The 21433-nt window shown below is 40.8% G+C and overlaps 1 protein-coding gene across 1 annotated transcript in view; it reads right to left on the bottom strand.

The window, feature by feature from the left end:
- Positions 1 to 2166: 2166 nt before the first annotated feature.
- Positions 2167 to 21433, bottom strand: part of LOC114643211 (zinc finger protein 665-like) — a 77887-nt gene continuing 58620 nt past the window's right edge. The window contains exons 4-5 of the mRNA XM_051935859.1: positions 18182 to 18663; positions 2167 to 7745 (exon numbers count right to left, since the gene is read on the bottom strand). Coding sequence (XP_051791819.1) covers positions 6790 to 7745; positions 18182 to 18663 — 1438 coding nt within the window. The 3' untranslated portion in view covers positions 2167 to 6789. The remainder of the gene's footprint in view (positions 7746 to 18181; positions 18664 to 21433) is intronic.

Genomic DNA, 21433 nt, shown 5'->3' with positions numbered 1-21433 from the left:
GGGGTTCCCCCCTATTTTTCGCCCTATACCCCCCAAAAAATCAGAATTTTTAGGTCATATTTGGTCCATATTTTGAGGAAGAAATTACACCTTAATGATCAAGAGTAACTTAATGTGTCTGGTAAAACTGATCAGAAGGACTTGAAGTTGTGAATGCTACATCAACCAAACCCAGGGGTTCACCCCCTAGTGGGATGCAAGGTGTCAAAGTTACTCTTTTCAACAAAATTTTGAGATAAAATGGAGATTGGTAATGTAGGCACATGGAATGTCGTTTCATGATATTTTGGGTTGCTGATCACGTAAATGGTCATATGTTTGATATCTGATTCTTCATGGGTGGTCCTAGTATTCTACAAGCAACGTCTAGAATGACAAAAATGACAAATTTAAAGCATTAGCATGTAGAGTATTGGTTTTTACTATTTCAAGGTCAATGGTTAATAATATTATATTTGATTTTAATGTTTTATCAGGGGTCTTGTTATCTATGGACCTCTGTCAGAGGGTGACAGTGACAATTTCTATGGCAATTGAGAATATTTACATTTTGAATGTAATTACGTCACCCATTTTAATATTACAAATAACTAACACAACTATTCTTGCTTATTATGGATGTGAGCCTCATGAAGTAAATCATCACATGTCTCATGAATGCCCTCCATTATGGTGGCTTACACTAATTTAGACTCTTTAATTTGAAATTTCTCCTGTCAGTCACTGTTTCTTTCAATGTCTGCACACAACTGAATACCGCAGGGGACTTTAGGATGAAAGGACCACTCAACACGTTACAACAGTTGCTCATCTTGGTTACTCCAAGTGGCTGCAGGTTTTTGGTCTAATTTTTCTTTTTAATTTTTCTACTAGTGTAACCAAATAAGTTGTTATTTCCAAATATCTGTGTGTTTGGGTGAATGCAGAGGTTAAGTCAAGTCAAGTCAGGTTTGGGAGCATGCGCTGGTACAGTGTGTTGCTGCACCCACTACACGATGAAACAACTCAGGATCCCGGTTTGCAACCCCCCCAGGCAGACACGCGGTCTAGTCCCACCCTTCTGAGATGACCCTCTATCTACCACAGCCAGGTGTTACATGGGTGACCCTTTGGCCTAGTCCAGCTGCTCGGGTCCCAAACAATATATATATATATGTATTGTGGAGCTTGGCCCAGACACAGACAGGCGGACACGTTTAAGTCACCCACAACATGCTTATTCTTCATATTTACAATAAGTGACACACAAACCCCAAAAGTCCCGGCCAACTATCAAATGCCTCTTCCTTCAGGCCGCCTCCTTGCCTCTCCTCCAAGACCTTGTCTACTGAGAAAAGCGCTATATAAATGTAATGTATTATTATTATTTATTATTATTATTACTCGTCCTCCCGACTCCAGCCCCTGAACGGAGGGAGGCGGCCCCTTTTATAATCACCCAGAACTGCTCCAGGTGCCTCCCGACAATCTTCCGCCAGCACTCCCCAGTGTGGTGGAAGTGCCAGCTGCGCACCCGGAAACACTCCGGGTGTCCCCGATCCTATTCCCCCCAGCACTTCCGGGTGTGGCAGAAGTGCTGAGGTCCAGGGCTCCATAGGCATTGGGGCGCCCCTTGGCTGTCACCCCCATGTCATCTGGGGGAGGCGTAAGCCCTCCTCCGGGGTGTCCTGGCCGGGTCGCCCCCCCCCCCCCCAGCCACCAGTGACTCTATATATATATATATATATATATATATATATATTTAGTCATGCACCAACATATATATATATATAATAATATATACATATATACACACAGTATATATTATTTTTATTATTATTATCATTTTACTGTGATAGTAACATCACTATAGGTTGTGGTATAAACGTGGCAGCAATCAGCATGTTTCATATCCGTTGCTAGATTTCACTCACTTTTGACTTTAACTGGCTGTCCAGGACATTGAGAATCGTGGCCGAGGGTCAGTGGAGTAATAAGGTATTAAACTCATAAAAGCCAGCTTGTCTCACTTGCTAGGCATGAGGTGATGCCCCACATCCACATGGAATACATATTGTGACATTCAGAACATTAGACAAAATGGTAAATACCTAAATATTACTTTTGCAAAAATGAAAGATTATTTTTAAAATAATAAAACACAAAAAGGGTGGGTAATAAAAAAAACGTTTAATACACTATCAAATATGAAGCAAAACTCCTCTGTTTTGTTCCTCCCGTCTGCTTCTCTAAACACCTCAGCCATTACAAACTGTCCCAGAAGTGAAAAGGCCCTTTGTAACTAAAAACAGAGCAGACTTTGGAGACATTTACTGTAACAGACTTTGTTCTTGTGACTAAAATGTTAAAACAGATTCCAGAATTGAAATATTTACAAAATGACACAATCAGTATAAACACAATATGACTTTTCAAATTTGGGGTAATGTAAGCTAATATCATGCACTAACAAGTAGCTTCAAAATGCACAATGGGCTTTATGATTCACAGGTACTCGTAGTGATGTCCAAAGAAAACTGGAGGTGAAGTGAACATCACAGCCTACCCAGCAGCACTTGTGGGTAAACTCCTAACCTACATGGAGCTGCTGCAGAAGGGTAGCATATTTCCCACTTTTTGTACTTCAGTACTTTAATTCCTGCTTTTCCTGCCTAGCAGGTTTTTACTGTTTCTATCTGGATACAATGTGAGTTTCCATTTTCCTTTCACTTCTGATTAGTTGACCAAACTGCATAATTGTGTTTTTTTTTTTTTTAATTTATGGTTGAACACTTCTTTATGAATTCACCTTTGAAGAACGTCAAGTAGGCCTGAAATTCAAAGACTGTTGTGCTGCACATGAAACCTGTTTCAATCAGACCCATACCTTATTTTAGATAACAGGATGTAAATTCTTGGAATATACAACAAACAGTGCATTAGTTGATGTGCATGCAGCAATGTTCTTGTTTTACACTGTCCACCCTATGGCCATAATTTTGTGGTCATTCTAGGATTCCGAAGCTGTAATCAGGACACATTGATTGCTAGTTGGTTGACGGCTTGGATTTTGTCGAATGCTTTTAAGGAAGTCATAAAGTTCTTCTTATTTCCACATATGTACCCTTGACCAACAGCTTGTGCTAGTGCTTCTACTCCAGCGTGAGCTTTTCTGTGGTAATGAAAGCTGTTGCTGGCAGTGAATTTTTTGCCACATTCAGAACAACAATATAGATTCTCTCCCTTTGTGAACTCTGCTGTGGTAAAGAAGGCCATGGCTGGTATTGAATCGTTTGCCACATTCAGAACAATATGGTTTCTTTCAAGTTTAATTTCTCTGAATTTTCTTGGTGTACTAACCATCAAAACAAAAGTGAACCTCACTCTTTAGTCAGGCTAGTCTAAAATCCCTTATGTTTTTCAGCAAGGGCTTGGCATAGTATCTGCCTTTTTCCTAATAATGCTTGTAGTGCTAGGGTGTTGTACCGTGTTAGCCATTGTGAATATAATGAGAAGTCAAGCAAAATGACCCCTTTTATTGGCTAACTAAAAAGACTACAATATGCAAGCTTTCGAGGCAACTCAGGCCCCTTCTGCATATTGTAATCTTTTTAGTTAGCCAATAAAAGGTGACGTTTTGCTTGACTTCTTACTAATAATGCTTATGATCCTTATAACACTAAGAATTTTTATTGCAATTCTTATGGGGTTATGGTAATTGACAGGATGTCAATATGGGCCTGAAAGCTTCTCTTTATAAGGCATGTCGAGTCTAGCAAAGTGTGGACTATTTCTGTTTTTTATGTTCCATATTTGGCATATCTCGGATTGCATTTCATGGTAGTTATTTTTTGCCTCTCCTTTATCAGAACTAAGTAATCACTAGGAACTAATACTTCCATTATCCAGGCTTTCTTAGACTCATTTTATCTTGATAACCATATCTGGTTTTCTAGCGTCTATTTTTCTGTCAGTTGGTATTCATGTGCCCCATGTGACTAACACCTCCTCATTTACCATTATACGGTCTGGATTGGCCCTGCGTTAGGGGCTGGCGCCTTGACCGGGGTTTGTTACCTGCCTTGCGCCCTGTGTTGGCTGGGATTGGCTCCAGTGGACCCCCGTGACCCTGTAGTTAGGATATAGCAGGTTGGATAATGAATGGATGGATGGACAGTCTGGATTGTGGTCCCAGTTTCTTTCTAGTGCTGGTAAGTTTTATTTCTTGCAGAGATTCCAGGAAATGAGTCTAGCCACTTTGTTATGTCTTTCCATAAAAAAAAGAGGAGTCCTACAACAAGCTATTGATTCCAAAACAAATCGACAAAATCCATCCATCCATCCATTTTCCAACCCGCTGAATCCAAACACAGGGTCACGGGGGTCTGCTGGAGCCAATCCCAGCCAACACAGGGCACAAGGCAGGAAACAATCCTGGGGAGGGTGCCAACCCACCGCAGGACACACACAAACACACCCACACACCAAGCACACACTAGTGCCAATTTAGAATCGCCAATCCACCTAACCGGCATGTCTTTGCACTGTGGGAGGAAACCCACGCAGACACGGGGAGAACATGCAAACTCCACGCAGGGAGGACCTGGGAAGTGAACCCAGGTCCCCAGATCACCCAACTGCGAGGCAGCAGCGCTACCCACTGCGCCACCGTGCTGCCAATCGACAAAATCTACACCTGCAAATCTACAATGGAATACCTCAAGAAGCACAAGCTGATGGTTTTTCCATGACCCTCACAGACCCCTGACCTAACCATTATTGAAAATCGGTGGAGAAAACTCAAAAGACAGAGCACTGCATACAAGAAGGCCCCTAGAATCCAGCAGAATAAGAAAACTTTTGCAAAGACTAATAGGCACAAATATCCTAAGTAAAAACTGACTTTGAAAAACTGTTTAAAAGCTATGATACTTGACAAACAGGGTCTTACTAAGTACTAATCATGGTCGGGGGCCCAAGCTTTTCCTTCAGACCCTTTAAAATTTTTTTTGGTATTTTGTACCTGTGACTGATGGAAATAAAAACGTAATCTTGCTTAAAATATTAAAGAAATGTGTCATCTTTAACTGTATGCCTTCTGGTGATCAGTTCATCTTCTAACTATTCACAGTAACAGACATTTTTAGCAAAGGTTCCAAATGTTTACATGCCACTGTAAGCCTTCAGCTATCAGTACCTCACACTCAACAATGAGATGGGCGACTGTTTCTAGTTCTGTTTAGCAGTAGCGTCACTTATTCCTTTTTTTCTTTTGCTGTCCTGAACCACTTTGTGCACAGGCCCCTGTCATGTGCAGCTGTGATTAGGCGTTCATCTTGTGGTCATAATTCACTCTTTGTGAGCTAGACATGATTAAGTTCTGGGTCTACGTGCAGGCTTACAACTATATTTGTGGTCTTCACAATTTTTTCTTCTTTGTTACTGGTCTAATTTTAGAATTCTTCCTTCAGTCCATTTGTGCACAAGGTGGGGAAGTTCCTATCATTTCTTCATTTTTTTCTCAGAATAAATTAGCTAGCTTGATTATGGATGTTGGTTTATGTTTTCTTACTTCATAGTTAAATATTTTTTTGGACATTTGGGACCTTGAAGTTAATTAAGAAATTTGTAGTCCAATTTATTGACGATCTGTAAATGTAGTCAATTTCAATTAGGCCCATAACTCCTTCTGATAGTTGGACATAATCTCTTGAAACACTGAATTTTGCAAATGAGTTGGTATGCATGCAGATTTTTTCTTGTGGTGTCCGCTTTATGAAGGTTATTCTGTGACTAATTAATTATATCAACCCTATAGGATAGGATGGGGATTACAAATTGATTGATAGCTTGGACTTTGTTACATGTGGTGAGGAAGCCGCTAAGGATCTTTTATGTTCTTCTTGATGGTTGTCTCTCTTAATGTCTTGTGGTTTATGACCGCTCTCCTTTATTCATGCTAGAGTATTTGAATGTTTCATCTGGGTACAAATTTTTATTAACACTCATGCCTGATCGAGGTTGATATTTACAGGGGATGTTAGATTTCCAGTAATGAAAGTTGCTTTGGGATACTTGTCATGTCCAAGTGTCATTCTAATCTCTTTTGACAACAATTTGACTAAGTGTAGTTGCTCCTCCAGTTGTCAGCTGCAGAAGCTGTACAGTTTCAAATCTTCAATAAATAGGAGGCGAGGGACAATCTGAGGTTCTGGTTCATTAAATCCATAGCCAAGGTTATTTAGGAGGGTGAGTAGTGGGTTTAATGCCAGACAGAAAAGTATGGGTGCTAGTTAATCTCCTTGAAATATTCCACTTTAAATTTTATGTTTGGGATACTGACCTGTTCTTTGTCATGGTGAAGTTGGAAGGTTATTTGCCAGTGAGGCACAGTAGTTGAGATGAAATGTATCAGAATGAGGTGGATTTTGTATAGCCATTTCTAGATCCAAGAGTAAGACAGACAGTTAAATGTTTTTTTGCAATCAATCCATACCTTGCTAAGATTTCCACTTTTCTCACAGCATTCCATGATTATTTTATTTAGGGTGGCAGCTGTTCTCTAGTCCCATATGACTTTCTTTGGTTTCCTTTGTGTGATATTTCCATCAGGCAGTTCTGGTCCAGGTGTGTGTGTGAATTATTTCAGGGTCTATTGCTATGAAGATCTAGTATATGGTGGAGGGGCCCTTTAATGGGGAGTCATTTTTTGGAATATTAGTTTGTTCAAATTTTGAAAGCAGGAAGGTTCTCCTTGCAGTAAGCCACTGTGGTTATGTCTCAGGTTTCTGCATTATCATATGTTTACAGTTAACCAGTATGAGTTCTTCTGTGCTCTTGAAGTCTACTAGTACAAGGAAATCCTTTACCACATTCTGAACAAGAATATGGCCTCTCTCCAGTGTGAAGTCTTTTATGGTACAGAAGGCCATGGCTGCTAGTGAACTGTTTGCCACATTCAGAACAACAATATGGCTTCTCTCCTGTGTGAATTATTCTGTGTTTACTAAGGCTGTTCTTGCAGGTGAATCCCTTGCCACACTCAAAACAACAATATGGCTTTTCTCCAGTGTGAATTCTTGTGTGGGCCTGAAGAGCACTTTTTTGTGAAAATCGTTTACCACATTCAGAACAACAATATGGCTTCTCTCCAGTGTGAATTCTCATATGGACCTGAAGATTACTCATTTGTGTGAATCGCTTGCCACATTCAGAACAGCAATATGGCTTCTCTCCCGTATGAGTTCTTCTGTGCTCCTTGAGGCTGCTAGTGCAGGTAAAACCTTTACCACATTCAGAACAGCAATATGACTTCTCTCCCATGTGAATTCTTCTGTGTTTGTTAAGGCTGCTCTTGCAGGTGAATCCTTTTCCACATTCAAAACAACAATATGGCTTCTCTCCAGTGTGAACTCTGGCATGGACCTGGAGATTGCCCATTCGTGTGAATTGTTTACCACATTCAGAGCACTCAAAGATCTTCTGTTGTGTTTGACTCAGACTACCATCTCTGGATTTAGATTTGCTTTTCAGCTTTTTCATTTGCTCCTGGTGGACAGTGACCGAGTCTCTACTGTGCATATGAAGTTGAGCGGTTGTTAGTTTCATCAGCGTCAGAGAATCATCCTGCAAAGAGGCTGGTATCACACTCTCTGATTCGGATGTCAGTTTCTTCATATTTTCATAATTTTTTTTCTGTTGTGATCTGTGCTGAAGAGATGTCTGAGGCGATGAGGGTAAGATAAAGCCGCCATTTTCTTGTAAAGCTGCAGAAAAACAAATATGGAAATAAAGGTGACCTATTGAAAGGGATGTGTAAAATGAGAGTCGCTTACTGTCAAAATTAACCCTACGTCATTTAAATGGTTCAAATTCCATTGCAATCTGAAGCACAAAAGAAAAGAAAAATAAACACTGGAAACATTGAGTAAGAGTAGAGTAATAAAGATAATGAAAATTAATTATTTTAGTTTTAGCTACCCACCATTAATATATTTAAATGAAGTTGAGGCAATGTCTGTAATTCAGCAATTGATTTGTTACGGTAACACGGTAAACTCCACTTTGACCTGTAAAAATCTCAGAAAAGAGCCCAAATGAAGATAAAATGGGAGCATGTTCTGGAGATTCAACATGGCTAAATACAACTCACGATGAGACAAAATTACATACTCTTAAGAAGAAACTGTATTCAAAATACATAGAAGAAAATTTAGTAGCTGCGCTTGAGGACGCTGCTGCTGTGCCAGTGGTGATCTGGGAAATCCCGATAGCACAGGTGTCAAACCATCTTCAAAGTTGCCCACTAGAGGGGGAAAACACAGTCAAATACCTCAACTAGATACTCAAAGGGCCGAGACAAACCTTTATAAAAATAAAAGGTTTATTTTCCAAAAGACTTTGCAAGTCCCAACACTCTAAAGAGCACTAAGGAGAGACAAAGCAAACAAATCCCAAAACAGAATGCAAGGTAGTGGTTGAAACAGAGCAGAGGTTCAAAAAAATATCAACAAACACAGTCCCAATACGAAGTCCAGAGCAAGGATTAAAAATCCCAAAAAAATCGAGAGCAATAGCAAAAGGATAGAAACACAAGAAAACACTCTACTGCCCAAGTGTGTTCAATGAACCGCAAGGAACAGTGAGAGGCCCTCCCTTAAGTAGGGTGAAGCCACCCACAAAACACAAGGGTTGTAACCTAGGCCACATCCTTTCCCAACACACAGTAAAATGTACATTATAAGTAAAAGAAATATTAACACAAATAAATGATACAAAATTAAATAAAAACAGACAAGAAACACAACTGTGAACACCACCATACTATCTTCATGGTTACCACAGTTTCAATACAGATATTTATGTAGTCTGTGATGCATTGACCGAGTCTCTCAATATCATTCCCATGTGGCTCACACATCCATTTCCCAGTATGCCATTTCCTCAGTATTTCTATTTTAACAGGTTGCCATCTAATAATAGACTTGAAGCTGGGAGTAAAATGAATCAGATTGTGGTCAGATCTGCCCAAAGGTGTAAAATGTTTACACTTAAAGACATCTTTAACATTAGAACAGAGTATGCCCAGCTTATTATTTCTTGAAATTACCTACTTGAGATGGGTCAAAAGTAAGGCTTCTTGAGTAGAAGAGTTATTATGGCCTGTTTGAACATTGTAGGAAAAGTGCTTGTGCTGAATGAGATGTTGTTAACATGTATAATTGAAGAAATGAGTGAGGAAGAGAGAGCCTGGAGGAGATGTGAGGGGATAGGGGCAAACGGACAGGTGGTGGGAGGACTAGAGAGGAGATTGGAAATATCAGTGGTGGAGAGAAAGAAGAAAGCTGTAGTGTAACCAGAAGGGAGAACGCTGGCTGGAGTGGTAATGAGAATTGACTGCTGAGGACCATCAACTTCTCCTGAAAAGAAAAGGAAAAAGGTTGCAGAGTCCTCATTTTAATATGCTGTAATTAAGTCACAAAAGAAGTTTTCTCTGGTTGTCTCCCTTTATAACTCCCCGGCCCACTTACAGAAGATGATAAATTCTCTGAAATGTCTTCATATTCTCAAGGTTTCCAACAAAATTACGTAACTCACATGCCCGTCGCAGTTTAGCCACAAAACCGCCACAGATTCAGCCGAGTTTCTCATTCTGGCGTGAAATTTGAATCTGTGAACAATCATTCTGTGTTTGGGGGTAAAATGATCCTTTGGGCGATTTGAGTAAAAGTGAGCTTGGATGGTTTGGAGGGCTGACATAAGTCTCTTCAAAGTGTGTACACTTCATCTCCACAATAACTTAGAAATACTGGCTATTTGTTTGCTATCAGAGATGTCACTGGCCTCAACGTAAAATTCCAGTCGTTCTATATATTGTTGCCAGACATTCATCTCTGGATCAAACTCAGAACTTTTCCCTTAGGTTGTCATTCCACGCGGTATTACTACCTCTAGAGATTCCACAACTTCATTGCCAGTGTAACGTTCCAATGATTTTAAAGTTATGAATTTATTTCAAACTTATTGAAACAACAGGCACTACACATATTTACTCCTCAAACCCCCAGTCGACCAGGACTCCTTTCTTGCACTTCACCACTAGGAACCCAGCTGCCTGGTTTGCAAATGACTAGTTGGAGCAACTTCTAAATTCTGAATTTATTTCAAACTTATTGAAACAACACATAATTACTCCTCAAATCCCCAGTCGACCAGAACTCTTTTCTTGCATCTCACCACTAGGACCCAAGCTGCCTGGTTTGCCTCCACGGCTGCCTGATTAATAATCCAACAATACCAATGGACTTTCCTTTCAAAGTTGCATGGCTTTAATATTAAAAGTGGTAATTCAAATAAAAGACTAAAAGAAATTTCATTTTATTTTTCCAGAAAGTAAAAAACATGGTCATATTACCCCCATGATATCCCTCAAGCCTTGTTGTGACTGTCAGCTTGTAAAGCTCCTTGACAGAGACAGGTTTGTATTTTTCTGTCTGCCTTGATTCAGCGCTCTGGAGGTAAGTGATGTTTTAAATGGCAGCACTGTATGAACAAAGCTATATACAGTAATCCCTCGCTATATCGCGCTTCGCCTTTCGCGGATTTTATATGTAAGCATATTTAAATATATATCGCGGATTTTTTGCTGGTTCGCGGATTTCTGCGGACAATGGGTCTTTTAATTTCTGGTACATGCTTCCTCAGTTGGTTTGCCCAGTTGATTTCATACAAGGGACGCTATTGGCAGATGGCTGAGAAGAAACCCAACTTACTTTTCTCTCTCTCTATCTTGCACTGACATTCTCTGATCCTGACATAGGGGGATTGAGCAGGGGGGCTGTTCGCACACCTAGACGATACGGACGCTCGTCTAAAAATGCTGAAAGATTATCTTCACGTTGCTACCTTCTGTGCAGCTGCTTCCTGAAACGACATGCTGCACGGTGCTTCGCATACTTAAAAGCTCGAAGGGCACGTATTGATTTTTTTTATCTGTCTCTCTCTCTCTTTCTCTGCTCCTGACGGAGGGGGTGTGAGCTGCCGCTTTCAACAGCTTTGTGCCGCGGTGCTTCGCATACTTAAAAGCCAAACAGCCCTATTGATTTGTTTGCTTTCCTCTCTATCTTTCTGACAGTCTCTGCTCCTGATGCGCACTCCTTTGAAGAGGAAGATATGTTTGCATTCTTTTAATTGTGAGACAGAACTGTCATCTCTGTCTTGTCATGGAGCACAGTTTAAACTTTTGAAAAAGAGACAAATGTTTGTTTGCAGTGTTTGAATAACGTTCCGGTCTCTCTACAACCTCCTGTGTTTCTGTGCAAATCTGTGACCCAAGCATGACAATCTAAAAATAACCATATAAACATATGGTTTCTACTTTGCAGATTTTCTTATTTCGCGGTTGGCTCTGGAACGCAACCCCCGCGATGGAGAAGGGATTACTGTAGAGATCATCATATTTGCTCAGGAATTCAGCTGGGAGTAAGATGAATCAGATTGTGGTCAGATCTGCCAAAATCTTGCAGAAGTTTACACTTAAAGTCATCTTTAACATCTGAAAAGATCTGCTTCCCATAGTGTTGTGATATTGTCTTCTAGTAAGATTATCATGGTACTCTTGGGGAACCAAAAGGATGCATTGCTTTTTAAACAACAGGCCTGAATTGCTAAGGAGCTAAAAACTTCTGAATGATAAAAAGAGGTTACTCAAATCTGGTGTCATAAAGGCTCTAAAGGACGCACAGAGAGTTCTAAAGAAAAAGCTGAGTGAAGGAAAGGAAGCTTACAACGCTAAAATAGAAAACAAACTCACTCAGAAACATGAAAGAGGATGTTGTGGCACCCGGACGGGGCTCACGCCCGGCCGGGACACCCAGGAGGACAGGAGGAGGGCTCATTCCTCCTCCAGGATGCGAGGGGGCGTCCACCCTGGTTGTATTGGGGGCCACAGGTACAGAGCTTGGAAGCTCTACCCTGTAGGGGCCTGTGGCCACCGCCAGGGGGTGCCCTGATGCCTTGGGGACCCTGGACCCCAGCGCTTCCGCCACACCCGGAAGTGCTAGGGGGAAGAGAAGAAGGGACACCCGGAGTGCTTCCGGGTACACAGCCGACACTTCCGCCACACTTGGGAGTGCCGGTGGAAGATTGCCGGGGAGCACCTGGAGCACATCCGGGTGTGTATAAAAGGGGCCGCCTCCCTCCAGTCATGGACAAGAGTCAGGAGGAAGGAAGATGATGTCGGGAGGACGGCAAGGAGGCGGCCTGAAGAGAGAGAAGGCATTGTGTTGTGGCCAGGTCTTTGGGGTTTGTGAGCACAATAAGGACCATGTAAATAATGTAAATAAACGTGTGTTGGGTGACATGAGCGTGTCTGCCTGTCTGTGTCCGAGCCAGTTTCCACAATGTCTAGAGAGGGCTGGTCATCATTAATGGATTCAGGCAATCCAGGGCTCAGGTGTTTAGAAGGTGATGTGGACAAAGTGAACAGCCTGCACCATTTTGTAAATGGATTACTAAAGCCTTCAAACCCAACCTTTAACAGGTTAGGGTGCTAAAAAGTGGCCTGGTGGTTAGATAGATAGAACTTTAATTGCCCCCTGGAGAAATGTGGCTTTTTACAGAAGATCTTTAAATAAATACATAAATAGGTAGATAAGTAAGTGAATCAATAAATACACATGCAGACATTTTGGTCTGAACAGACATTCAAATGACTATAAAGCAAGAAAATTCTAAAGAAAGAAGACTTCTGATTTGCCAGTCCCTGTCACAGTGCAGCAGCTGTGGGGGATTATCAGGATAGTCTGAGGGAGAGGGGAAAGTAGCCCAACAGTGGAGGCTCACTGTGGATGTCTGGATTCTGAAGGAGAGGAACTCAGTCAACATCGGTCAATTCAGAACAGTCGCACTCCTCAGTACAGAATGTAAGATTTCCTTAAAGATCTTTGCATGATGCCCAACAGAGTTCCTCCTAAAGAATTCTTTTACTATAGACAAATCAGTACAGAAGGGTGGTGACAGGGTGTATAGAACACACACACCCCCTGGCCCCTAACAGATAGGAAGGTTCCAAAGAAGTGCTAAGACTTGGAGATCTGCCTGTAGTGTGCCGTGATGTCAAATAAAACTGTAAATACGCTCAAGTGTCTGAGTGCTAAAACCTGCACATCCTAAGTAGTGTCTTCCTGTCTCTTCCATTACCTTGATATTCACATTATGCGTTATAAACAACAGAAATGGATAAAGACACCTTAACTTTCTATCAAGGCATGCACACCTCAAACTTAAGAGGAATTTAACAGATACTGCACACATGACTGACATTTTAAAAACATTCTAGAAATTTACAAAATCCTTAAAAAAGACATAAGCAAATATAAACACAATACAATACATGAGAATCTAGAAAATGATTGACAATATTAAGCACAGAACTGTAGCTTGAGCATTGACATGTACAACAAACTCGATTCTCGGATGTTGTCTGAACAGTTAAAGCTTTGTGGCCTGCATTTTGTGTAATTTTAAACTGTTAAAAAACATTTCTTTTTTTTACAAGTAGTATTTTAACCTCCTTAGCGTTGCATTTTATTCCAAAAAACATGTAAAAAGCATTGCATTTTTATTAAATCTCAAAATTATAATAATGATACAAATAATAATAGTAATGATGAATAAAACAAATAATAAGAAATGAACAATAACAACACCAGTAATAATTATACTATTAATGATGCCAAAACATTATATAGTCTCAAAATGAGTCCTTTGTGTGGTAAATCTTCAAGCACGATGTAAGACACAATCCAGCATCACGGTCAGGATAATAATTGCGTGTTTGTTTTGGATATTCTTTCCAGGTTTATCAGTATTTGAACAGCACACTGAACCGGTACGAGTTGTATTTTTTTTTTGTTTCTGTTGGAGGTATATAAATCAATAAAATGTCTACTAATTGATCCATGATGTACTGGGTTGTCCGCGTCTCTTTAGCGGTAATGTGAACGGTGGATGTGCAGCAGTGATTTGTTCTACAAGCTGGCATGTAAAGTTTGCACGAATCTTGTTTCTATAAGACTAATGTATTAAAAATGCACGATTCCACCAGATGATATTTCTTTTTGTAGTATTTCTTTTGTTGCCTCCGCATAATAGGATAAAAGTCATTTTTTGATCTGCACAATCTACGCCGTCCATTGTGCTCTTGTAGTCGACCGCAGCACAAGGTCCAGTGACTGTAGCTGCATTATGTACAGTGCTAAGAAGACAAATGTCTTTCATGCCCTTCCATTTCAAGCACTTTACCCTTTTGCCAAGCTACTAGCGCATCTCGCTGTAATTTATCTCTGCCAAAGTCTTCAGGCTTGCCACGACAGTTGGGACACACTGTTCCATATGCGTCAGTCTTTCTTTGTAGCAAGATGTCAAATATCTCTGGTGAAGTATAAAAGTTGTCCATGGTTACACAGTAACCTTGATCCAACAAAGCATCTATGAAAGTCAATGCCGATGACGTAGCAATGCTGTACTGACTATTTCAGATCAAACATTGTCCCTTTCCCTGTGTGCAGAACCGAATTCCAAATGTATCCTGTTTAAGATTCACAAAGCTCATAAAACTTTATACCAAATCTCGCTCTTTTTAACGCGATGTACTATATCATGACAGTCTGCCCTTATAGACCACGAGACTTTCCTCGATGCTGACGGTCTGGAATGTAAATGCTCCGAAATTTTGCTGCAATTTAGTGCTGGGCAGTATGACCAAAATTTCATATCACAGTATTTTTTAAAATTATACCGGTTTCACTGTATTTTTTTCCCATGCAGGAGTGGATGTTAACCCCAGTTTCCACTGCAATTACTGCAGTAGACTGGCTAAGAATAACCTACTCCACTGTTATGAGAACTGTACATTGTACAAAAAAATTTTTTAATGTGCACACAAGTATTAATACAGGTTTACATGGCCCCATAAAGTGATCATTTTCAAGGGGGTGGGACTAATGAAGAGAAGGAATCACATTGCATGACAGTTGCAGTCAAAATATAGAACCTATTTATTGAACAAATTTTGCAAACAACTTAAACTATAATGTTGACAACATATTTTCATTTAGACTTAGTAAAATATCCAGAGGTGCATGTCAAAAGTTGTATTGCACTGAACATGTCTTAGGAAAGGAATAAATAGTAAATATTTTTTGTAAACTAACTACACTTTCTGTTAATGTTAACAATCTCTGTCCACTGACACGATAGCTATATGGATTGTAATGGCGTTCATTATCGCAATCCACCACTTGCTTGTTTTGTCATAGGCAGTACCTCTAGCAAACGCGTCTACAAGTGACATCTGAGTCGAGTGTCCTCTAGCCTTTTCAGTTTTACCTGAGGACGTGCAGGGAACCAATCTAAGTTACATACATTCATGGTACTCCAAAGCATGTTTGCGGCTAAGGTGGTCAGCAAATTGCTCGTGTTGCCGCCTCCGGCAACAAATTTAGCTCGACAGCATTTGCAGTAAATAGTTGTTTGGTCCACATCCGACCTTTTAAAACCAAAGTATCTCCAGATAACAGACACAGCTCCTTTTTTTGGCAAAAGTTCTTCTGTGTCATCATGTTCAACTTTATCATCTGCTAAAGCTTCAGTTCTGGAATGTTCTCTGTCCATTTTCACCGCTCAATACCTCCACTAATGCATGTACTCCGTTGCATGGGTGTTTAGCAGTGTAGCAGTGAAAAAGGTCCCCCCTTAAACAGTTTCCCGCTGCACCACATTCCAAACATTGTTTAGGCTATTTAAGCCGGTGTATAAGAAAAATCCATATCATAACAAAAACAAAAAACGGTTTTCGGTATAAACCGGTATACCTCCCAGCACTACTACAATGGCAAAATTTCATATTTCAAATACAATTTTGGAATATCTCCCAAATTTTCTTCAGTTTGGCTGCTGGATGGGTATTCTTATCAAAGTCTTCATTGCTGGTAAAGTACAGATCTTTACATAAAATATGCTACTGTGGCTGTCCGTTTGTCTGTCCAGGACTTTAAATAAACTGTAGCTCACAAACCGTTTGACCTATTCACCTAAACTTTTGTACACATATACTATGTGACGTCTACTATCCGCTTTCGGGGTGATGATTGACCTCCAAGGTTATTCCTCTTTTTATTTTTATTTTATGCTATTGTAGAATCAACTGTCGGCAGCAGGCCGGCTGTGCGGTGCATGCGTACTGGCGCTGTTCTCATCCATACCACCTTTGCAGTCACTTCCCCTACCTCTTCATATCTTAAATCATTCTTGAATCTTCAATCTGCCTCAAGTGCCAGCTTAAGTGAAAAATTATGGAAAACGTACTAAGTAACTGCAACACAAACACTGACTTAGTCAGTTTTAACGCGAAAAGAGGCAGACAGAAGAAGAGAAGAAGCGGGCCGCTAGGGTGGAAAAAAGAAGAGCTGCTCAGGAAGCAGCAAGCTTATCAACCTATGAGCAAACGAATGATAAACGTACAGAGGAAGAAAGAGTAGGAAAACTAGGAATACTCAAGTCAAGTGTATTCACTGGTATTTCATAATTACTGAAAACCTGAACTTGAAAATCATTTCTCCAAAGAACGGCAGCACTGATAGCACTTTTATAGCCCGAGTGATTCTCGGTTGTAATGCTTACACAAAACACATTTGTACAGTTTCCAGAGTGCCACTCGGGACTAATGCTTTTAGCATGGTTTTCGCAGCCCAACTAACGCTCGGGTCTTACACTAAGGAGGTTAATAAGGAAATGTGCACAGTATATGTGTAGTTCTTAAGGTTCATAATTATTTCTCATTTTTGGCATTATTATTTCATAATGTTAATAACATACCGTTGCATGAAAATACTGCCCTTGCAAAAGGGCCGTCTGTGGTGATCACCTCTTCAACTCCCCACAAGCACCGACCCCCGGAACACTGGCATCATATTAAAAACATCACAAGTCCAAAACTGACAGAAAATCATCTAAAGAGAAATATTGGTGGAGTTAAAGAAAAGGGGGCTTCAATTAAAAGACCCAAAAATCAATGATCGATTTTATAATACTATCATCAGATTTGTGGCTGTATGTTCTGGACACCCAATGAAGAGAGAGGCAGAGCTGTCAAATGATAACCACTTGGTGATGAGTTGAGTTAGATGGTGGGGGGAGGCACCTGGACAGACCTGAAAAGCCCAAGCAGGCAGTAAGGGTGGACTGGGAACATCTAGGAGGAGGCCTCTATCCAGAAGACTTTCATCTTCCTCCTCTGAAAGAGCTTTTCTCACATCTGGAGGAGGCTGGGGACACAGAGTCTGAATGGGCTTTGTTAAAAACCTCCTTTATGGAAGCGGCTGTCAAGCCACAGGTGCCTGTCAAGGTGGCAACCCAAGAAACCCAATGGTGGACACCAGAGGTGAGGGATGTCATGAAGCTGAAAAAGGAAGACTGTTGTGTATGGCTAAGCACAGGAGACTCCCAAAGCAGCAGAGAAGCACCGACAGGCCAAAAGGGCTGCAGCCTTGGCGGACAGAGATGCAAAAACCCAGATGCGGGAGGAGTTTGGAAAACGATGATCAATCGGGCTGATAGAGATTCTGGCAAACCATCAAATTATGCAGAAGGGGAAGGCAGGGCTTCACCAAGTCTCTTCTCAGGAAGAGTGGAGAAGTGCTAACCTGAACTGAGAATGTAGTCTGGTGGGATCAGGAACACTTTGCGTAGCTCCAGAACTTGCCCTCTGTAGAAGAAGTAGATCAATGCCCATTTCCCTGAGGGAAGTTACTGAGGTAGTTAAGTAACACTGTGGTGGCAAGGCCCTGAGGGTGGATGTGATCCACCCTGAAATGCTGAAGGCTCTGAACATTGTTGGTCTGTCATGGCTAGCATGCCTTTTTTAATGTTGTGTGGTCATCAAGGGCAGTGCCCCAGAAGTGGCAGCTTGAGCAATCAGGATATTGAGAGAGTTTAATCGTTAATAATTTTACCTAAAAATGAGTAACTTATTTTTTATAATGAAATATTCTTATTTATACGATTATATTGAAGATGAAAAAGTTGAAAGAAGGTCTGATATAACAAGTTTTGACTTTTTACATCAACAAAAGATGAAGTGTTAATCATGATGTGTCAACTTTTTCTTCTCCCCATATGTTCAGTTTTAGTTTGCACTTACCTTCTTCAGATTGATCTGTAGATGACGAATGATCTTCCAGTGTTCTCCTCGAAATTTCCTCAGTGGCCTTTGCATCTGAATATATAGCAGACTTCACACGGACAGGGTGCTTCCGAACATTACAGCTTCTCCTCCGAGGGGAGGCTAATCCTGTTACACCTCCATTTTGACACTCAGACTGACAGATGGACTCTGACTGAATGTCTTCTTCCTTGACCTGGTCTATTACTTTATCATGCAGTAGACCAGTGGTGATGGGACTCTCCTCAGTCTCTCCCTTAAATCCCACTATAACCTGTTCACAATCCTCATCTTTAATGTACACACCCTCCTGTTTATGGTGCACATACTCCCATTCACAGTTATCCTTCTCCTCCTTAATGTTAACAGTCCTTTCCTCCATTTCAGCCATATCCATCAGGCACGTCTCCTCTGTCACTTCCATCTGAGAGTAACAAGAAATGGCAGCTTCTTCTTTGTTGCTGTGGGAATAAAATAATTTAGGTTAGCTAGTGGTAAATTAAAAGAGAACTGTGCCCATATTTCTCACATGTCTCAGAGTAGGAAAATAGTCATAACTGGCTGAAAAATCTCAGAGTGATGCAAATTTGGTCCTGTTCTTTGGAGTAAAAGTGTTTTATCAATTTTCTTAATTTAGGAAAATGCTCCTAATTTCACCAGAATTCTGGAGCCCTTGTGAGCTATCCTAAGTTGCTAGGAGCTGCCAGAAGATGGTATTCGGGTAGAGAGTGCCACGCACATCCCAGGAGAGGCTGAATGTTGTGGACATGCTGGACAACAAGGAACTCATAAAAAGATATTGATTTGGCACAGACGGAATAATATTCTTAACATGCCTTTGCGATAGCAATGATTTGTGAATGTCCAAAGCAACCATTTTGTGAATTTTGCACCCAACTCCGAATGCCCTTATGATGAGTGAGGTAATACTGAGATTCACATACTTACCCAAGACTCCATGTGGATTCATATTACAGCAAGTTACTTTCTTACAAATCCACAAGTGCTTAAAAATCCTTGCTTCAAGTGTGGGTGAGCATGAAAATCTGAATCACAAGTGATATCACGTTATCAACATAGAGGTGGTCCTGGATGCAAACTGTATTGTAGAAGCCAGTATGTCACTCTGAAGATAAGTGAGGCTAGATCGGTGATTTATAGCAAAATATCACACAGGTGAATTGAGCCCTGGACTAAATGAACCCCTGGAACATTCATACTGCACTTTACAAGCCTGGAAGGTTCAAGAAGACAGGTGGATAGTTCCAGGGTGTTAGATGAATAGAGCCTTGCAGAAACATGGGGGAAAATCATGGAGAGGGACACAGCATGTGAGCGTGAAAGACGATCAGGGAAGCTTGAAGAATGAATATGACTAATAGCTCTGTCTATTCCATAAATGTTATTTTACAAGGTACTTCCAGAAGCTGTAACAGCGGGAATGTTACGGCTGTAGATCATTCATTGCTAATTAAACATGCCGGTTATTAGGATTAACTATCATTCGGTGTGTGTGTGCCTCAGTCTTTCCACCTCGGTGCTCATTACAGCGTTATTGTTGATGTAGCTGTGATGTGGAAACAATTACTTACAGCTTAGCACACTATCATACCTCATTATATTTTCATTTCTTCTTCTCTTACTACTTTGAATATTATTATTATTATCTTTGTGGTGAAGCCTTAGCATTAGTATCAGAAAATGACAAATTGTCATCATGTTTGACAATTTGAGGCAAATGGTGCTGTAAAATTGTGATGTCATTCATTCTCAAACGTGGCCTTCTACTTCTTGCTGTAAATGGACTAGGTTGCTTTGTAACTACTTCCCATGTCCTATGCTTCCTTAGCACGTAGAGGGAGTCATAATTTCAAATGGAGATGGGCAGCCTGCTCCACCAGCTACAGTAGGATCTACACATGAAGATTTTGGATTGAGATTTGATGCCACACAGATGTAGCATCACCAGAAGCTATTTACCAGCATACCTGAGTAGGCAAGATGCAGCACAGGAACTTACAAGTGTCTTCAGATATATAGGTGCTGGCCCATTGACTATTCTGTAAGCACACATCATGGATTTGAACTTAAAGTGTGCTGGAACAGGGAGTCAAAATAATGGCCTTAAGGCAGAGTTAACATGTGCCCATCTAGGCTGGTTCAAACCCAGATATGTGGCAGCATTTTGAATAATTTGCAGCAGCCTGGCGACACATGCAGGTACTCCTGCCAAAAAAGAGTTACAGTAGTCCAGACATGTCATGACCCACACCTGGACCAGGAGTTATACGGCAAACTCTGTCAGATATGATCTGATTTAAGGGATGTTGTATACCATGAATCTGAAAGATCAACAGACCATGGCGAAATGGTTCTTGAAGGACACTTACTTTCTCTGCTGTTCTTTTTATGGTTTTCTGTGGTGGTGATCTGCGCCGCTACCACCACCTGATCAAAGCACTGTGCTGTCCCTACATTGATGGATTGAAGGCCAGAGGTCCACATGACCATCATTGTCTAATTCTTCCATGTGAAGTCTGAAAACCATGACGACTGATTGAGATCATTTATGTTAGGTAGAATGCCTACAGGGGGCTGGGTGGACTTGGGGCCTTGGAACCCCTGCAGATTTTGTTTTTTTCTCCAGCTATCTGGAGTTTTTTTTGTTTTTTTCTGTCCTCCCTGACCATCGGACCTCACTTTTATTCCATGTTAATTAGAATTGCCTAATTTTATTTTCTTATTTATTTTGTCTTTTTTCTCTTTCTTCATCATGTAAAGCACTTTGAGCTATATCATTTGTATGAAAATGTGCTATAGAAATAAATGTTGTTGTTGTTCATAGCTAGCCATTAATCAGCACCCAAAGGGTGCATACAGACTTGACAGGTGTTAGTGAGAATAAGCCAAGCTGTTCAGAGAGGGCATGCTGAACAGACAGATGAGTTGGATAACAAGATCCATCTTTGCCAGGCTGAACTGGAAATTGTGTTCCTTCATTCAGGTTGCAACATCAGTGAGACAGGCAGAGATTCTAGCTGACACCATGTGGTCCACTGGAGGGAATGACAGTTACAACTGCGTATTGTTATTATAGATCTAATTAGAAAAAACATGGAACTGGATGATATGGCCTAGTGGGAAAATATAGGTTGAGAAGAAGAGAAGACCCAGCACCAATCTTTGCACCCTTGACATCTTCCCTTGCTAGGATAAGCTCTGCCCAAGAGG

Source organism: Erpetoichthys calabaricus, chromosome 1 (genome assembly GCF_900747795.2).
Source record: "Erpetoichthys calabaricus chromosome 1, fErpCal1.3, whole genome shotgun sequence".
NCBI lineage: Eukaryota > Metazoa > Chordata > Cladistia > Polypteriformes > Polypteridae > Erpetoichthys > Erpetoichthys calabaricus.
This window is presented reverse-complemented; position numbering and strand designations above follow the sequence as displayed.